The following is a 19,401-nucleotide window of genomic DNA, read 5'->3' as shown; positions in this document are numbered from 1 at the left end:
ACAAATTAAGAGGCAGTTGCTGTGGCCCCAATGTCCAGGGGTGAAGCCTGGACCCAGATAGATTGCTGCACATGGAGAGGAATGTTTTGTTGTTAGGTACTGCTGAATCTACCCCGACGCACAGCGACCCCACGTGACCAAGTAGAGCTTCCCCATGGAGATTTCCAGACTGTAATCTTTACTGAAGCAGATCAACAGGTATTTCTCCTTCAGAACCACTGACTGAGTTCGGACCTGCAGCCTTTCAGTTAGCAGCTGAGTACTTAAGCATCGTGCCACCAGGCCTCCTTACACAGCTGTAAAAGATACTGCAAAGAAAGAATCATGGGGCGTGGCAACTGATATAATAAGAGAGTAAGGGAAAGTGAAGAATCAAAACTACATGCCTCTGAGGTTTCACACCTGGGCTCCAGGAAAGGGTGATAGGAAAGTGTGGAAGGGGCCGCTGTGAAGAAGAAGAAAGCTAATGTAGAGAGAAGATTTAGATGGGGGTGGGCGCACGGAAGATGGGGTATGGAAGGTATACTTGGAACTCTTTCTCACTCCCACTTTTTATAGCTGCGCTGGGCCCAGGCACCAGCCAGGCCAGACATCAAGCCCTGAGCCTGGCCAGTGCAATTAACAGCTCATGCTCAACCAGACCCCTTCCCAAACCCAGCGCCGGCAAAACCTCTCTCTCCCTGACCGAAGCAGGCAACTTGAGGCAAATTCAGAGACGTAAGGAGGAGGTTACCGGGAGACCAGCTTGTACCTGCAGGAGAAGGTCTGGGTGTGATGTGAAGTCTGGGCCTAGAAAACATTAGTGCTGGGACCCTGTTGTAAGAGCTGAGGATTCAGAGTGTAGCAAACCACCCAGGAGCCAGGTGGGGGTCATCCAGGACTTCTGTGCCAATAGGACTGGCTTTCCCAGGGAAGATTAGTGGAAAGAACTCCACAAGGCCTCTGCGGTGAGGGTGGGCTGGATGGCAGGTGGCAGGGCCCCTGCGATGGAGCAGTAGCAGGAGGTGATGGAGGAATGGGCAGGGGCCTGGGGTGGGCACAGGAGGATATGACAGTTCCAGTGGGTACCTCAGGGCTCTTAGTACTGAACTCCAGTCTGGGGTCAGCAAGACAATCCCTTGGAAAGGTGGAGAGGCAGTGAGGCTAGCCATGGCTAGGGATGCCCGCTCAGTTCTTGACACCCCAGCACCTTGGACATGGGAAAGGGGGAGACTAATAAATACCCTATTTCTGCCAGTTTGGACTCAATCTTAAGACAGGAATGTGTGTGTGTGTGTAGGTCCCTGTGGTTCCATTGGCCAGGAGCTGGGAGAAGGAGGGAGGAGAAAGTACCAGCTGCATGCCAGGATCACACATGTATCACCTTAGTGTTCACAACTGCCCCTCCCTAACATTCAGGGGGGTTGCAGTTGTAGATTTATTTGCGTGGCTACATGATTACTTTCTCTTCCCCCACTTGGCTGCAAGCTCCCGAGGACTGGGGTGTCTGTCTGGTCTCTTCTCTGCCTCTGGTGCCTGCACAGTTCTGTGCGAACTACTCCAAACACCTTTGTTGAATGGATAACCGAGCCCCATTTTAACATGTTTTACAGCCGTCTTCCAAGAATCCCCCGTGAAGGTTGAGGGAGGGAGTTGGGGCTGCCATGTGCCACGTCTGCAGTGGGACAGACCCCCAACTTCTTGCATTTACGTAGCAGGAGCTTGGTTCCTGAAGTGGTGCTGCCTCTAGGTCCCAGGAGCTGTGTGGGCTGCAGAGGGAAGCGGGGACGTGATTGCATGACCTGCACTGTTCCCTCATGTGGAAGGCCCCTGGGCTTGCTCTGTCAAATATGCACGCACGCAGGGTGCTGCTCAGAGCAGGCCTGGAAGATGCTTTTCCATCTGTCTGTATGTGTTGTTCACGATTGTTACCACCACGGAAGGACACCGTAAATATTTTCAGCTGAATGTCTGATTAATGTCTCCCGAAAAGAATGGCGGAGCTCTAAGGAGAGGGTTTATTTATCTCACTTTCACCCTGATGGGTATCTAATTTATCCCAAATGTCAATACATCCAAAGGTGCCAATTTAGGCAGAAACAGAAACTGCCTGCAGAGCCAGGCAGCAGCTGCCTCTTCTTCCTTGTGAGAGGCTCAGACCTGGCCCTGCCATCCGGACCCCCAGGTGGATGGCCCCACTTGGTTGGCGGGTGCACCCTGATGGTTTCCACACTGAAGCCTCTCTGGGGGCAAGGGGTCTGTTTCTGGGGAAATGGGGTCTCAGCACTGCTAGGTTTCTCAGACGCCCCATCCATTTCAGCTTCTTGCCAGTCAAGTCAGCTCTTGCCAGAGACCCCTTCTGCCTCCTCTTGTTCCACTCTCCTTACCCTGTCATGTGTTTGGACTAGCTCCCCCTTCTTCCACTTCAACCCATCTTTGCCCCAGCTCTTGTTGCCCTGGGAGCCACTCTACCATCTCCGTTCCAAGAGACCAGGTGGAGATGACCCATTCCTCCCTCCCCACCACTGCCCACCCCTGTCCAGGAGGGCGCAATATGTCCCTTCGCCTGTGGCGACAGGCCCATCGATTGCCCACATACAGAAGGATTGTGTGTGTTCCTCTGAGTTTTCAGTTTCCTTCTCTTGGGCTGGGCCAGAATAGGATGCCAGGTATGATGTTGATTCTTGTCCTTCCCTGAACTAGACCATGTGCTACTCTAGGGCATGCATCAATTCTCACTCACGGCTATATCCCCAGCATGCATTATTTCCTCTGATCTTTATAACAGGGAAGGAGGTAGAACCCATCTCATTAGACTCATCTTTCATAGCTAACGAAACTGACACTTAAAGCGATTAAGTTATAATAATGCCATATGTTTTATAGTACTTTATCTCACGAAGTCCCCCAGACAATCCTGTGTGCTAGTGAGCACTGTCTGCATTCTGCAGATGAGGAGGCTGAGGGCAAGAGTGGTTGTATGTACACCAATGTCATTGCAGCACTATTAATAACAGCCAAAAGGTGGAAACAACCTGAGTGCCCATCAACAGAAAAAAGAATAAACAAAATGTGGTAGATATATACAATGGGATATTATCAACCGTAAAGAGAAATGAAACTCTGATACATGCCACAACATGAATGAACCTTGAAAATGTTATTGCTGAGTAAAATAAATTAGACACAAAAGGACACATTGTATGATGCCACTTACATGACCAAGTTCATTAGTGGTTACCAGAGGTGAAACAGCAGAGGGAGTGGGGGTTATTGCTGAAGGGGTATGAGTTTGTTTGGGAGGATGAAAAGTTTTGGAAATGGGTAGCGGTTGTGGTTGAACAATGCTGTGAATGTAATTGATGACACTGAATTGTACACTTAAAAATTGTTAAAATGGAAAACTTTTTTGTTACATATATCTACCCTGGGGGGCGGGGGGGGGGCGCGGAGAGTGGTTTTATGACGTGAACAAGGTCCTATCTCCAGCAAGTGGTTGGACAGGTACCAGAGCCCAGTCTGCCATTAGCAGCACTGTCTCTGCCACACTGTGTTCTGGGCTTGTCCCAAAGAACCAGACTCCCTTGGGCAGACAGTAAGTGCTTCTGAGAGGGCAGAGGCCAGGCAGTGGGCGTGAGTCCCAGCGTCCTGCCCCCGCAGGCATCTCGGAATCTGACAGCAGCACATGCCCTTCCAGCTGGTTCGGTCCCCATGCCCCTGCGTGAGAGCAGAAGTGATGGTAAATATTTAATTCTGCCTCCACCATAACTTTCGGCCAGAATTCTCAATATGCTTTATAAATGCAAATGAGTGCTCTCGTTGTCCTCTGGGAGATGTAAACCTCTTTGAATCACTGTAATTCAGCCCCCACCAGAGTGCAGTGCCATCATCAGGAGCTCTCTATGCCAGAAAAGAAACTGCCCTTAATCCTATCAAGTGGGTGGTTTATGGTTTCATGGTCTTCCATCTCCACAGTGGACAGGAGGTGGGGATCCAGAAATGAATTCCTCTTGCTGCAACTTTGGTCCAATAGAGAAAACATTATTTAGAAACAGATTCAATTGAAGCCCTAGAACAGGTGACTATGAATATTATGAAGCCTAAGATTGCATTTATGGGGTTAACTGAACTAACCTGTCCTTGGAAAGTTTAGGATTGCAAGTTGATTCATCTTTTTGACTCTAGACTCTTATTTACCTTGCTGCCAGTGTCCTCTGCCTGCTCACCCCTGCTGCAGCATGACCATGTGGTCGGAGTGGGGGGATGCATTATTCTGAGGGCTTTGTGGCTTATTGGCTTTGTGGGCAAGGACTCCCGTCCCCCCCACCCTCAATCCCCACCCCAAAGCCTCAGCAGAGCTCCTGGAAGCCTGGGTCTGCCTGTGGTATCATGCCGTGGCTAAAGGCTATCAGCTTCAGGGTGGGAGGCTGTGGGGCCTTGGAGAAAGCCGCGCACCTTTTCGTGCTTGCTTCAGGCCCTGATTGCTCCATGGGTTCAGTTGCCCCTGTGTCAGGCTCACCTGGTAGAGGCATTTTAGTAATCATGGAGATGAATTTCTACCAAGCCTCATGGAGTGTCTTTTGAGAAGTGTATTATGTAAATTTGGTGTGTCATTATGATCATTATTAGTGCTGTGAAGTGGAGACGAGGGGGAGAGAAGGGCTGCTCCATGCGGCAATTGCCCTCCCCAGCTATCAGAAGAATCAGAGAAGACAAACTTGAGAAGCCTGCTCTAGTCCTTGCATTCCCTCACATATGCAAGGGGTGCAATTCTCAGTCCAATCCTAAACTTGAATGGGCAAGAAAATGCAACTTTATTTTAAATCCAGTTGTCATTAAGTTGACTCCAACTCATGGTGATCCTATGTGTGTCAAAGTAGAATTATGCTCTAGAGGGTTTTCAATAGCTAATTTTTCAGATTTCATGATAAACAGAGAAAATATTGATGATGTCAAGAATTCCATTTTACTTGGATCCACAGTCAACACCCATGGAAACAGCAGTCAAGAAATCAAATTTGCATTGGGCAAATCTGCTGCAAAAGACGTCTTTAAAGCATTAAAAAGCAAAGATGTCACTTTGAGGACTAAAGTGCTCCTGACCTAAGCCATGGTATTTTCTGTCACCTTCCAATGGGTACCGGGTTTTTGTTACATGCTTGTGAAAGCTGGACAATAAATAAGGAAGACTGAAGAAGAATATTCATGAATTATGGTATTGGTGAAGAGTATTGAATATACCATGGACTTGCAGAAGAACGAACAAATCTATTTTGGAAAAGTACAGCCAGAATGCTCCTTAGAAACAAGGATGGAGAGACTTCATTTCACATACTTTGGACATGTTGTCAGAAGACACTAATCCCTGGAGAAGGACATCATGCTTGGGAAAGTAGAGGGTCAGCGAAAAGAGGAAAACCCTCAACAAGACGGACTGACACAGTGGCCGCAACAGTGGGCTCAAGTATAGCAATGATCATGAGGATGGCTCAGATCAGGCAGTGTTTCATTCTGTTGTACACAGGGTTGCTGTGAGTCATAACCGACTTGACGGCACCTAACAACAACAACAGTTTTTCAGAAGTAGATCACAGGTGCATGGCGAGAGTAATGAGCACCCGGGGCAATCTCTAATTTGTACCCCCCGCCCCAGTTTCACGATGAATAGACCTCGATAGCAGTGAAGCCTCAGCAGAAACACCTTCCCCCCTCTTGTTTGGCTGCCTCAGTCAGGCACCTTTCATGTTTGTGGCACCTTGGAATGTCATTCCATGCCTCATCTGGTACCGTCCCCCAGGGCAAGTGTTCCCCTCTGCCACCCACCTCGCTATGCCTCTAGTAGATCGCCAGGCCTTTCTTCCAAGGTGTTTCTGGATGGACTGGAAACTCCAGCCTTCCGGTAGCACCACCCAAGGACTATTTATTTACTTTGTTGTTGTTGTGTGCCATTGAGTTGATTCTGACTCTAGTTTGAGCCCACTTCCACTGTGGTGGCAAATATGTAATCTAAGTTCCAGGCGGGTTACATAATGTCAATTTGTGGAGGACGATGCCTCACTGGTTCTGTTAGCACTGCCCACACTGACTCCTATCGAGACCCCACTTACCTGGTCTGACCCTTGTTTATTGTTGATGATCACACACTGGGCAACAAGAGCATTGTTGTTTATGCATGCCATCCAATGGATTCTGACTCATAGCAACCCTATAGCATAGGGAACCTCTTTTCTCTACACAGTTCCTCACTTATCACTTCTATTTTCACTCCCTCTGTCCTGTCCTTAGGGCGGTGTTCCTCCCAAAGCTTTGGTTTATACCAGGAGTCCTTCCATTCCTCTAAGGGCCCTGGGTTTTGTGGCTGCGTTCTGCATTCACATCTCTTTCTTGAATCACTGAGCATGGAATGGCTGTTCACGTGGTGGGGTGGGTGGGCAGGGAGAGGGGTTCAGGAGAAAAAGGAAACAGGAGAAATAAAGCAAAACAATACATCGTTTATTTTACTTGCCCTTATTTGTTGAGCACTTACAAAGCAAAGACTGGCTGTGCTTGGCCCTTTGATATGTACCCTGGAGAGACGGGGTGCATAAGATTCTACCACTAGCCGTTGTGTGAATTAGAAAAAGGTACCCTCCGGAACAATTGGGTATCCACATGGAAAAAAAAAAAAAAAGGTACTTTAATCAGTGTTTCCCACCGTATGCAAAACTTAATTTAAAATAGATCATAGTCTAAGCATGACAAAAATCTTTGTGACATTGAGTTTGGCAAATATTTCTTAGATATGACACCAGAAGCATGATACATAAGAGAAAAAAAAATTGATAAAATGGACTTCATGAAAATAAAAAAATCTTCTGCTTTTTTAAAGACACTGGTAAGAGAATTAAAAAACAGGTCATAGAATGGGAGAAAATATTTGCAAAGCACATATCTGATAAAGGATGTATATCCAGAATATGTGAAGAGCTCTCAAAACTCAATAATAAGATAACAAACAACCCAATTTAAAAATAGAAGAAAGATTTGAACAGATACTTCACCAAAGAAGATATATATGAATGGCCAATAAGCATGTGAAAAGATGTTCAACATCATTTGTTATTGTTGTTGTTAGGTGCCATTGAATTGGTTCCGACTCATAGCAACCCTATAGGACAGAGTAGAACTGCCCATAGGGTTTCGAAGGAATGGCTGGTGGTTTTGAATTGCCAGCCTTTTGGTTAGTAGCCAATCCCTTAACCACTGTGCCACCAAGGCTCCCATTTGTTGTTAGGGAAATGAAAATTAAAACAACAGTAAAGTACCATTCCTAGATATTTACCCAAAAGAAAGGAAAGCATTTATCCATGCAAAGACTTGTATAGGAATGCTCATAGCAGCTTTATTTGTAACAGCCAAAAACTGGAAATGACAGGTAAATAGAAAACAAACTGTGGCATATCTATACAATGGAATACTACCATCAATAAAAGGGAATGAGCTCTTCATATACATAAGAATGTGGGTGAATCTTAAGATAATTATGGGGAATGAAGGAAACTGGAATTAAAAAAAATAGTACAATACAATTCTATCTTATATGATTTCATTTATTTAAAATTCAAAAAATACCAGCTAATCTATGGTGACAGAAAGCAGATAAGTCCTTGTTTGGGGACAGGGACAGAGTAGGGCCAGGAGCAGAAGAGAGGGAGGGACTACTACAAAGGGGCAAAGAAAACTTTGGGGGGGTGGTGAGAGATGTGTTCATTATCTTGATTGTAGAGATGGCTTAATAGGTTTGAATGTATATCAGAGAAGTCCCTGGGTGGTGCAAACAGTTAACTGGCTCAGTTGCTGACCACAAGATTGGAGATTCCAGTTCACTCCTAGGTACCTTGGAAGAAAGGCCTGGCAGTCTACTTCCAAAAAAATCAGCTATTGAATACCCTATGGAATTATGAACAACTATTTGGCAACAAACTGGATAACCTAGACAAAATGGACAAATTCTCAGAAGCACACAACCTACCCAAACTGACTCAAGAGGAAAGAGAAAGTCTTAACAGACCTATAACAAGTAAAGAGATTGAATCAGTGATCAAAAATCTCTCAACAACAACAAAAAAATCCTGGACCAAATGGCTTCACTAGGGAATTCTACCAAGCACTTAGAGAAAAATTGACGCCAATACTGTTTAAACTCTTCCAAAAGGTAGAGAAGGAAGGAACACTCGCAAATTGATTCTATGAAGTAAACATAACCCTGATACCCAAACCAGATAAAGACACTGCATGAAAGGAAAACTACAGACCAATTATGAATATAGATGCAAAAGTAATCAACAAAATACTAGCAAACAGAATCCAATAGCGTATTGAAAGAGTTATTCACCATGACCAAGTCAGATTTATTCCAGGAATGCAGGGATGGTTCAACATTAGAAAATCAACCAACGTAATACACCACATCAATATAACAGAGGAAAAGAACCACATAATTGCCTCCATGGATGCAGAAAAAGAATTTGATAAAATCCAACACCTTTTCTTGAGGAAAATCCTAAAGAAGATTGGAATAGAAGGAAAATTCTTTAATATGATTCAGGGAATATATGAAAAGCCAACAGCCAACATTATACTTAACGGAGAAAAACTGAGAGCTTTCCCCTTGCAATCAGAAAGAAGACAAGGGTGCCTGCTCTTACCACTTCTATTCAATATTGTAGTAGAAGTCCTAGCCAGAGCAGTAAAACAAGAAAAAGAAATAAAAGGTATACAGATTGGAAAAGCAGAAGTTAAATCATCAAAAAAAAAAAAAAATTTTTTAATGGATGATATAATCCTACAAATAGAAAATCCCAAAAAGTCCACAAAAAAATGCCTAGAGCTAATAGATGAATTTAGCAAAGTTGCAGGGTACAAGTCAGAAAACAAAAATCAGTTGAGTTTCTATACACCAGCAATGAGAAATATGAAAGAGAAATTATGGAAACAATTCCATTTACAGTAGCATCTAAGAGAATAAAATACCTAGGAATAAATCTAACCAGGGATATGAAGGACTTATACAATGAAAACTATAAAATGCTGTTGAAGGAGACTAAAGAAGACTTAAATAAATGGAAAGATCTTCCATGTTCATGGATTGTAAGGCTTAATATTATTAAGATGTCAAGACTACCCAAAGTGATCTATAGATTCAACACAATCCCAACCAAAATTCCAACAGCCTTCTTTACAGAAGTAGTAAAACCAAACCTCAACTTTATGTGGAATGGCAAGAGGCCCCGAATAGCTAAAGCAATATAGAAAGAGAAGAACAAAGTAGGAGGACTCACACATCCTGATTTTAAAACATGCTATACAGCTACAGCAATCAAAACAGCGTGGCACTGGTTGGTTCTGGTATAACAATAGACGCGCAGACCAGTGGAATAGAACTGAGAGTCCAGAAATAAGCCCATACATCAATGGTCAACTGATTTTTGACAAGTCCACCAGGTCTATTCGATCGGGAAAGAAGAGTCTCTGGTATATGGTGCTGGGAAAATTGGATTTCCACATGCAGAAGAATGAAACAGGATCCACGCCTCACACTATGCACAAAAATAAATTCAAAATGGATTAAGGATCTAAATGTGCAAACTAAAACCATAAAATTCTTAGAAGAAAAAGCAGGGCAATGCTGTCAGGCCTTGCTTTTAACAATGGATTATCTGATATAATAACAAAAGCACAAACATCAAAAGACAAAATAAATACATGAACTTCATAAAAATTAAAAGCTTTTGTTCATCTAAGACTTTACCAAAAAAGTAAAAAGACCGGGAGAATATCTTCAGAAACCATACATTCAACAAGAGTCTAATAACCAGAATATATATAAAACTTCAACAACTTAACAATAAAAGACAAATAATCCAGTCATAAAATGGGCAAAGGACTTAAGTAGACATTTCACCAAAGAGGACATTCAAACACATGAAAAGATGCTCAACATCATTAGCCATCAGAGAGATGCAAATCAAAACCACAATGAGATACCATTTCACTCCCACTAGAATGGCTTAGATAAAAAACAAAAACAAAAAAAAACAGAAAATAACAAATGCTGGTGAGGATGTGGAAAAATTGGAACCCATATCCATTGCTGATGGGAATACAAAATGGTACAGCCGTTGTGGAAAATAGTGTGGCAGTTCCTCAGAAAAACTTAGAACTAGCATATGATCCAGCAATCCCACTCCTAGGTATATACCCAAAAGACTTGAAAGCAGAGACTCAAAAAAGAGACTTGTACACCAATGTTCATTGTAGTACTATTCACAATAGCCAAAAGGTGGAAACAACCTAAAGGCCGTCAGCAGATGAATGGGTAAACAAAATGTGGTACATACATGCGATGGAATACTGCTCAGCCAGTAGGAGAAATGAAGTCTTGGTACAGTATGGATGGAGCTGGAAGACATTATGGTGAGTGAATTAAGTCAATCACAAAAGGATAAATATTTTATGACCTCATTTATATAAAAAGACTAGAAAAGGCAAATACATAAGGACCAAAATTTATTAGCAATTACCAGGGGTGAGAGGGTTAACGGTGGTAGAAACATCACTTTGAAATATTGCTTAAATTAAGGGGAGGGTTACACAGCCTATTATTGTAATTGCTGTCAATAAGTTGTGCACCCGTAAAAAGTTGAACTGACAAAAGCTGTGTGATAGATATATTTATAACAATGGCAAAAAAAGAAAGTAGCTGCTGAAGCTGATTATATACAACCAAAAACTTCATGGGATTTGGTTTCTGGGTTTGGAGGTTTAGGATCATGGTTTCATGGGACATTGCAGTTAATTGGCCTAATAACACGTTTAGTGCCTCTGTTCTACCTCCTAGTTCAGTGTGTAGTGCCTGGGGTCTTACAAGCTTGCAAGCGGCCCTCCAAGGCACAACGATTTGTTTCTATTTGCCTGGAGCAACAGAGAAAGAAGAATAGTCAGAAACAGGAGGAGGAGATGAAATGTGTGACTAATTGCCTCCATGACCAACTGCCTCCTTTGCCATGAGACCAGAAGAACTGGATGGTGCCTGGTTACCATTCACTGAACATTTTGATTGAAGAGTGCATAGAAGGATCGTGATCAAAAGGCGGGTAATGCAGAACAGAATTTCAAACTCTTATGGATTTCAGACTTCCTGGAGCCAAGAAATTTGAGTGAACCCCTGAAAGTATTACCCTGAGATAAACTTTAAACCTTAAACCAAAAATATGCCCTGTAGTCTTAAAACCAAAGAGTAGTTTAGCCTAACTAGTAAAGAATGTCTTGAGCCTTGAGCATTATGCTCTCTTAAGAACTACCTATATGGAATCAAATTGACAACAGCCATTCGAAAGATCAGATAGGAACCTTAGTGGGCAGCGAATGTATGTTAATGCGGGAGGAACAGCTCAGAAAAGGAGGGTGAGAACGGTTACACAACTTGAAGACTGTAATCAGTGTCAGTAGATGGTACATGTAGAAACTGTGAATTGGTGTATGTTTTGCTGTATATATTCTCAACAACGACAACAAAATAAAACTATATAAATAAAAAACATCAAAAAAAAAAAAAAAGCCTTCTGGAGCACAGTTCCGCCCTGACGCACGTGGGATCACCGTGAGTCGAAGTCGACTCTAGGGCAGCCGGCATAACTGGCAGATGTGTGACAGAACTCATCAAATTGTATGCTTTATGTGCGATTACTGAATGTCTTATAACGCAATAAAACTGTTTAAAAAAACAACGAAACAAACGGAGGCTTTTGGGTTTGCGTACGGAGAGCTCATGGGCAGCCTTTGGAGAGCAGTTTCCGTTGAAAGGTGCAGGCTGGTGGCGGTCCATAATGGACTGATGGGACAAAAAGAAAGAAGAAAAAGGTGCTCTGTTCTCAAGACACTTCACTTCTGTCTCCTAGGAACTCATTATAACAGATATCCAACCTGTGCCCACTGTCTGCTGCCTAGTGATGCTGGAGTGTGCACTGCCCACACGGTGGGCCTCGCTGGCTCCCGGGAACTCACAGCAGCAGAGGCACCTGTCTTGCCCTCTCTGTGGCCATAGGGAGGAGGGAGCCAGGGAGCTGACTGCTGTGTCTAATTACTTTTGACAGTAGGCTGCATGAGCCGGGGTTTAGGATGCACATTTGTGTCTGGTGAAGCCTGTGCCAAAGCTGTAAGAGTCCTGGTCTCGGGGGCAGGCAGTGGATGTGGATTTGGGCCCAGAGGCAAACAGGCAGGAGGGTTGAGTCCTGGGAGAGCAGAGAAATTGATGAGTAGTCGTCTAAGGGTGTTAACACTGATGCCTGAAAGGGAGGAAGAGGAGAGTGTGTGGGTGAAAGGAAGACAGGACAGAGGAGGAGACGAAGGAGCAATGTGGGCGTAAAGGAACGGCTGAGGAAGGAATTAAGTTTGGCTACTGGGTCTGCGTGGGCCTGGAAGAGCCTCCAGGGAGGGTGATCCAGTAGAAGCCAGATCTCACAGGGTACGGTGGTGGGTGGGCGGATTGACTCTGTCCCGTACAAGTGACTTGGGGTCATTCAGGGAGAGAGCATTCGACTTAGTGTCAGGAGACCTGAGAGCTGCATCCAACTGTCATGAGCTGTGTGATCCTGGCAGACCTCTTCCCCTCTCTGAGCCTTGGACTCTAAATCTGAGCTCCTTCTAGCACTGACATTTTATTGTTTTATGAGTAACTTCACTGACATAAGGGCCACTGTCTCACCAGTTTTTCTCTTTTTGATCCACAGAAACTTTAATGGACACCAGGACAGCTACAGCAGAGCTGGGCTGGACAGCCAATCCAGCGTCAGGGGTGAGTATCAGGCCATTGGTCTTATCGCGTGGTCCTCAGCAAGAGGGCAAGGGCTGGGGCAGAGCTGGGTTAGTAAGCTTAAGGAGTAGAATGTGGGTGTAAATGTTTGTGTCCACTGCTCATACAGGCAGAGGCAGCTCCAAGGTCTCAGACCTGACCTGTTCCCGAGTTCCATGACATCAACCATCTCTTGGCACAGTCCTTCCAGGGAGCTGGCCCTTAGGCCACCAGGGCCATGCCTGTATGGGAATGGGGCAGTGCCTGCTCAAAGCCGGGCCAGTAGCCCTGGGGATCTTTGATGCCCACTGGACTGCAGAGAGGGCAAGGGCAAGAGGGTGGGGCTGGCAGTTGGAAGGGCTCAAATCTCTGCCTCTGTTGGGCTAGAAGCCTGATGGGCAGAGTCACTTCTGACATACCCTGAGAGGCCCAAGGCCCAGTGAAGCCGTGTACAGGGAGGGCCACAGGTGGCATCAAATTCCTCCTCTGGCCTCAGCTCCCTGCTCTGGAAAGCCAGCACCTCTGTTTACCAGGAGGAGAAAGATAACTCTTCCAAACATGTGTTCATGTCCCAGCTGAAGCCAGCCCACTCAAAGCTTAACTGGAGAGAGCTCTTCTTCACCTGGAACTTGCCGTAGAGACATATCCTTCATTCATTCGTTCAGTGTTCGTGTGGTTGGTCAGGCCCTGAAGATGCAAAGATGGAGCAGTCTTGGGGAGCCCATGGTCCTCTGTGGGGAAAACATGTTAATAAATAGGCTGACGTACATCTTTCTTTGATGCAGTGGAAAGGTCCAGGGCAAGTGTGGGCACAGAAGTGGGAGAAAGCACAGTGGGAGACAAAAAGCCTTTAAAGCCTTCCAACTCATAGCAACCACTATAAGGTATTCGTGAGCTGGTTTTTAGTGGGTCAGTAGCAGTTTGACCGGTGGTAAATGGGGCGTCTGGAAGGACATTCCATAGGAGGACTAGCAGGTATGAAGGGATAGAGTCATGAAAAGATATGAGAGAGAAGCGTCTGTATGTCTGGAACATGGCAGGATATGGACAGTGCTGAGAGATGGGGACCACCATGCTGAGTAAGGAGTTTGGACTTTATCCTGTAGGTAATGGTAGAGGCCTAACTGGGTTAGGAGAGAAGGGGCAGGTAGGTGCAATGCACTGGGCACTGCTTGAGGCAGGGCAGCAATTAGCAGTTTCTGTTGGCCATCATGGGAACCCTGGTGGTGTAGTGGTTAAGTGCTATGGCTGCTAACCAAAACATTGGCAGTTTGAATCCATCAGGCACTCCTTGGAAACTCTGTGGGGCTGCTCTGCTCTGTCCTATGAGGTCGCTATGAGTCAGAGTTGACGCAATGGCAACGAGTTTGGTTTTTTCTGTATTGGCCATCACAGTTTCCATCCCCAGGTGTGAGAGATCATTTAGCAACTTAACACTAATTACCCTAGGTGCTATTTTCTGTAGTTAAGCCCCTGGTACTGGGGAGAATCCTGAGCAGGAGGAGAAAACGGTCGCATCTGCTGGCAGGAGTGTGGAAAACAGCTGAGAGACAGACATTTAAGAGGCTCTTTCACCTGTCTTGGATGGGTCAGAAGAGTCCAATTAAAACAGGACACTCAGAGGGCAGTTTGAGAGAAGGAGGAAGAATTGGTAGCCTTTGGCACTGGATGGGTGAGGGACAGGAGGCAGGTGGCAATGATGTCTATGTTCCTGGCTTGGGTGATGGGTAAGCTGCAGGATTTGATCACAAAGGGAAAGGGAAGGAGGAGGAGCAAGTGGGCTCTTCATCCCCAGCAAGGAGGTGAAGTTGCCCTGGAGCAGGGTGACCCTGTTGTTGTGTGCGGTTGAGTAGATTCTAACTCATAGCGACACTATAGGACAGAGTAGAACCGTCCCTTAAGGTTTCGTAGGCTGTAATCTTTATGGGAGCAGATCACCAGGTCTTTTCTCCCAGGGAGCCACTGGTGGGCTTAAACTGCCAACCTTTCACTTAGCAGCTGAGCACTTAACCGTTGTGCTACCAGGGCCTTTTAGGGTGACCCTAGGCTTCCTCGTCTGCCCCAGACCTTCTCTCTCCATCCCTGTGTTGGGAAACCTCCAACCCAGGGCCGAGTGCCACTCTGCACTCTGAGGAGGATCTCCAGCATGGTGGGGCCACAGCACGTCACAAACAACCCAAAACAGCAGGGTGATTTCCTAACATGCACTTGTTCCGCCTTAGGGATTGTTCTAATTGGGACATTCAGGTCACGGGCTGAGCTGTGACCTCACCTGTGCAAGTTCTCCCCTGGGCTCTCACTTTCACTCTGTCCCAGCATTTGCAAAAATGCACTTTCCCAGGCACAAACATCATGCCTTGGGGCAGGGAGCAAGGCCTAGTACTGAGCTGGTCTTTCCCAAAGCAGGGGGCGGAGCAGGCCAGGGCCTGCAGGCCTTGCTACCCACTCTAAAGAAGATTACATCTTCTTTAGGATCACCGAGGTCAATTAGGGAAAACTTCCCACCCTGATTAGGGACTTTATGCAAGGCCAATGAGGTGGCACCCCATCCAGGTTGACTGAATATTAAGAACTTGCCACTCTTTTATAAATTATGTTATTGTTTGAAGATTGTATGTTTTCACAAGACATTGACATGATTTATGGTTAATTTTTCCCTTGATTTTTGTTTACAACACCTGCCTTCTTTAAACTTCTGATCTTTCCCAAGTAAGATTCTCCTTGAGGGAAACATTCAAAGTCAAGCGATGCCCTTTAGAGACAGCAGCTGGGTGGCTTCGCTCTGCATGCCCTCCCCACTTGTTACCAGCCAGGGCTCGGCTGCCTTTTTCTGAACGATCTTCTTAGGGAGACGTACAACCAGATAGTTTTTCACCTGATGTCCTGAGAAGCTGCCTAGCCTGTGTTCTTGTCTAGAACTTACAGAGACCAGCAAAGGGTCAGGCTGGTCCACAGCCTGGGTTCAGAGGGAGAACTCCATCCCTGGTCTCTTCTCTTTTGCCTTCATCATGGGCAGTTACTTCCAATTATGCAGACACACCGGTGACTCCCAAGTGTGTGTCCCTAGCCTGGGCTCACATATCCCACTGCCCCATCCACATCTTCTGTTGGATGCTCACAGGGACATCATTCTCAGCATGGCCCAAACAGAATTCACCGTCTTCTCCCTCCCCTACCCGTGCACATGGGCTTCATCTCCATCTTAGCACACTGTAAAGTCAAGAAACTGGGAGCCATTCTGACTTCTTTACCATCCTTCAGCCCTCAGATCACTTGACCCCTTCTCAAGGACACCTTCCTAGCACCCCTGGCCATGTCAGACTCCCCATCACAGGTCCTAATAGCACTTTTTCAATAGCACTTTTCACAGTTGTAACTTTATACCCCTACATTAAAAAAAAAAAAATTACTATTTAATTAATTCGTACCCCACACCTCTGCTGCAGCCACATCATAAGCTCTGTGGTGGCCAGGAGAGTGCATGTTTGTCTCACCATTAGAAACTAGCACCTGGTTCACTACTGGATACATAGTAAGTGCTCAGTGTATATTTGTAGAGTGAATACCTGAGAGTTTCTGATATGGGCGAGTGGGTGAGCGTCAATGCCATTCTTGCAGAATGAGAAGCAGTTTTGGGTGAGAAGAGGCTGAGTTCAATTTTGGACCTGTTAGGTTTGAGGTACCTCTGGGGCATCCATGGGAGGTGCACCACCAGCATTTGGACTTACTGGAAATGGAACCAGAAAGCAGTTCACATCAATGGGACAGGACCCCAGGGAGTGGCCACAGCCTCCCAGGGAAAGGAGAGTGTCTGGAGGGAGAAGAGGAGAGAGATTTGCATGGGCCTTTGAGGAAAACCTGTGAAATAGAGAGAGCCTAAAAAGAAGACTGAGTTGGGATGTCCTAGGAGGTAGGAGGACACCAAGAGAGGCTTCTGTCATGGAAGCCAAGGGGGTGGGGGAGGGTGTGTCAAGGAAGAAGAGGGGACAAAAGTGCAAATGCTGCAGGATTTAGCTACAGGGACCCTATAGGTGACTTACATGGATGGCTTTCAGAGGCAAACAGGGAAGAATTCAGAAAGCAGAGAGTTGGGGAGTCAGCAGGAGGTGAGGAGATGGAGACAGCAGTTTGTGGAGGGGAGGAAAGAGACAGAGGTGAGCGGCCAGGCTGTGGAATCATCTGCCTTTCAAGGGGAGGGTATGCTTTTTCTGTTGAAATAGGAGTGCAGAGATAAGGCATCCATACAGGTATTGAAAGTACTCAAGTTGGGTGACAGAAACCATAAAACAGAAAGTCCTCTCAACTACTTTTCGAGATTAGAGGTAGGTAGTGAGAGTGAGGGGTGGGTCTGTGAAGCAGTAGGCCGTAGGAAGGTGGAAAGGTTTGAACTAACTGCCACTGAGTGGTGGAGAGATTTAGAAGGGATATGGCAGGGTACAGGCCTGGTTGTGGCTGAAGGCCGTGTGGCTTTGATGACCCTGATCTGCAGCCTCTGTCACTCCTGACTTTGCCAGCAGGAGGCATGGCAGTGGGATCACCCAGACTTACGGTTGAACAAGAATGGTGGGACCGAAGGGGTCAGGAACTGACAATATTGGTTAGAGGGGGTTGACGTCCTGTTTCATGGCATCTACCTGTTGCTGTTGCTGTCGAGTCGATTCCGACTCATAGCAACCCTTTAGGACAGAGTAGAACTGCCCCATAGGGTTTCCAATGAGCGCCTGGTGGATTTGAACTGCTGACCTTTTGGTTACCAGCCATAGCTCTTAGCCACTATGCCACCAGGGTTTCCGGCATCTACCCAACAGGAACAAAAGCCAAGCTGGGAGGGCCTGAGACATTGTAACCAAGTACAGGGACCCAGATGCAGGTCACAGCAAGGCTGTAGAACAGGTGTGGTGGATTGGGACAAGAGGGCCTGAGTTTGTGGCCTTGAGTCTGAGCTGGGATTTCAGACACCCAGAGTATTTCTGGGTGATGAAGTGGTCCAGAATGGGGCCAGATGTGTGCTGCTGGTGCAGGGGGCGTGAACCTCATGGTGCTGAGATCAGTCCTGGGTCAGTGAACTACATCTTCTTGAGACCAGTGGGGAGGAGACAAGAGCTTGTGCTCTCTTCCCCAATCTCAGAAAGGAAAAAGGTAAGAGGTTACCTCTCTCCAGTCAGGATCCAATGCATGTGTGCTTAAGATGGAGAAGATGGGCATTGTTCTGGTAGCCTGGGGATCCCCCAGGGAACTGGGTCTACCCAGTCCAGAGGAGGCACCACATTCTACTGGGGGCCCAGCTGGCTCAGCAGTGGCCCCTACGCACAGTGCACGGGGCTCTGAAATGTGGGGCTCCCGGAGAGAGGCCAAGCGACACCTCTTTTATGGGGCTGAGTGTCTTAGTGGCTGTACTTGAGAAATGCTGGGTTTGGAAAAGGGTTGGACCACCCACCTACACATGACCGATAAATCCTTTTCAGTTATATTGCTGGAAAGCCGATCATAATCTTTCATGTCAAAACCAGAAAGCATTTATGGCTGAACTCAAACTGTTGCTTTAAAATCTAATTCCAGCATCTTGCCTTTAATTTAATTTAAGGCCTTTAGGTTTTACCTAAATCAGAGGTCTTCCTGGTGAGCAGAGGGAGAAAGTCTCCTAAAGTGACAAATGCCAGGGAGGGGCTGAACTCCCACTGAAGGGCTCTCCTGGGGAACCCTCAGCCTTGGCCTTGGTGACCACCTCATCGGGCTTCAGTTATCTCTCCCAAACCCTTGTGTGCAGCCCTGTCCTGAAAGGCTCCCTGCCCTTCACATCTCTGGACCTGTGGGCAGTTGGGAGAGTTCCGAGAGGCCGCACGAGTAGAATAGTCAGTGCCAGGCCCAGCCACTGCCTGTACTGGGTGAACATCAGCCTTTATAGTTGCAAGGTCACCACTCTACTGTCTGCCCCAGTTTCTAGATGCTGTCTGACTCCCACCCCCCACCCTCCTACCCCACTCCCCCATCACCCCCATCACTCTTTTCCTTTTCCCTGCATCAGGCTCTGTCCCTCATGTATCAGATCTGTTCTCATCCCTTCTGAGGAACCCTCCTGGATGCTCCTTCCCACCATGGCTGGGATAGGGACCAGAGGCTTGGTCTTCTCTGCATCTCCAACCCAGGGCCCTGAACTTAGTAGATGATCAAATTAGGTTTATTGTAGCCCAGTGATAAGTTTTTTGTTGGCCTCTCAACACCCATCTGGATGTCAAGACCTTTGGAAAGAGCATAATTAGTGATGCAAATGGAGCCACCTCCTAACATAAGCATAATAAAGGAGACCAGGGAACCCACCAGAAGGCCTTTGTTGCTTTCAAACCTTGCTATATAGTGGCTTAGAAAGGCAAGCCTAGGTCGCTCCATAGCCAAGTTTTTCCAGCTTGCTTTTTGGAAATCTGAGCCCAAAGTTCTTTAACTCTTGAAGAACTTGGATTCTTGCCCTGAATTTGGCATGGGCTCATTGGCTATTTGCACCTGGGCCACTGATGGCCTCTGTGTGTGTTGGCTTCTATGTCTCTGAAACATGTGGCCTAAGTGTAAACATCTCACTGAATTCTTTGCTCAGA

At 46.3% G+C, this 19,401-nt stretch overlaps 1 protein-coding gene across 1 annotated transcript in view; it reads left to right on the top strand.

Annotated features, from left to right (window-relative positions):
• EPHB1 (EPH receptor B1) overlaps nt 1–19,401 on the top strand; it is a 644,782-nt gene that overhangs the window by 166,544 nt on the left and 458,837 nt on the right. Inside the window, exon 2 of the mRNA XM_049870453.1 lies at nt 12,750–12,814. Within this exon, the coding sequence (XP_049726410.1) occupies nt 12,750–12,814 (65 nt within the window). The remainder of the gene's footprint in view (nt 1–12,749; nt 12,815–19,401) is intronic.

The sequence above is a fragment of the Elephas maximus genome, chromosome 26, assembly GCF_024166365.1.
Source record: "Elephas maximus indicus isolate mEleMax1 chromosome 26, mEleMax1 primary haplotype, whole genome shotgun sequence".
Classification (NCBI taxonomy): domain Eukaryota; kingdom Metazoa; phylum Chordata; class Mammalia; order Proboscidea; family Elephantidae; genus Elephas; species Elephas maximus.
Note: the sequence above shows the minus strand (reverse complement) of the source record. Positions and strands in the feature narration are given on the sequence as shown.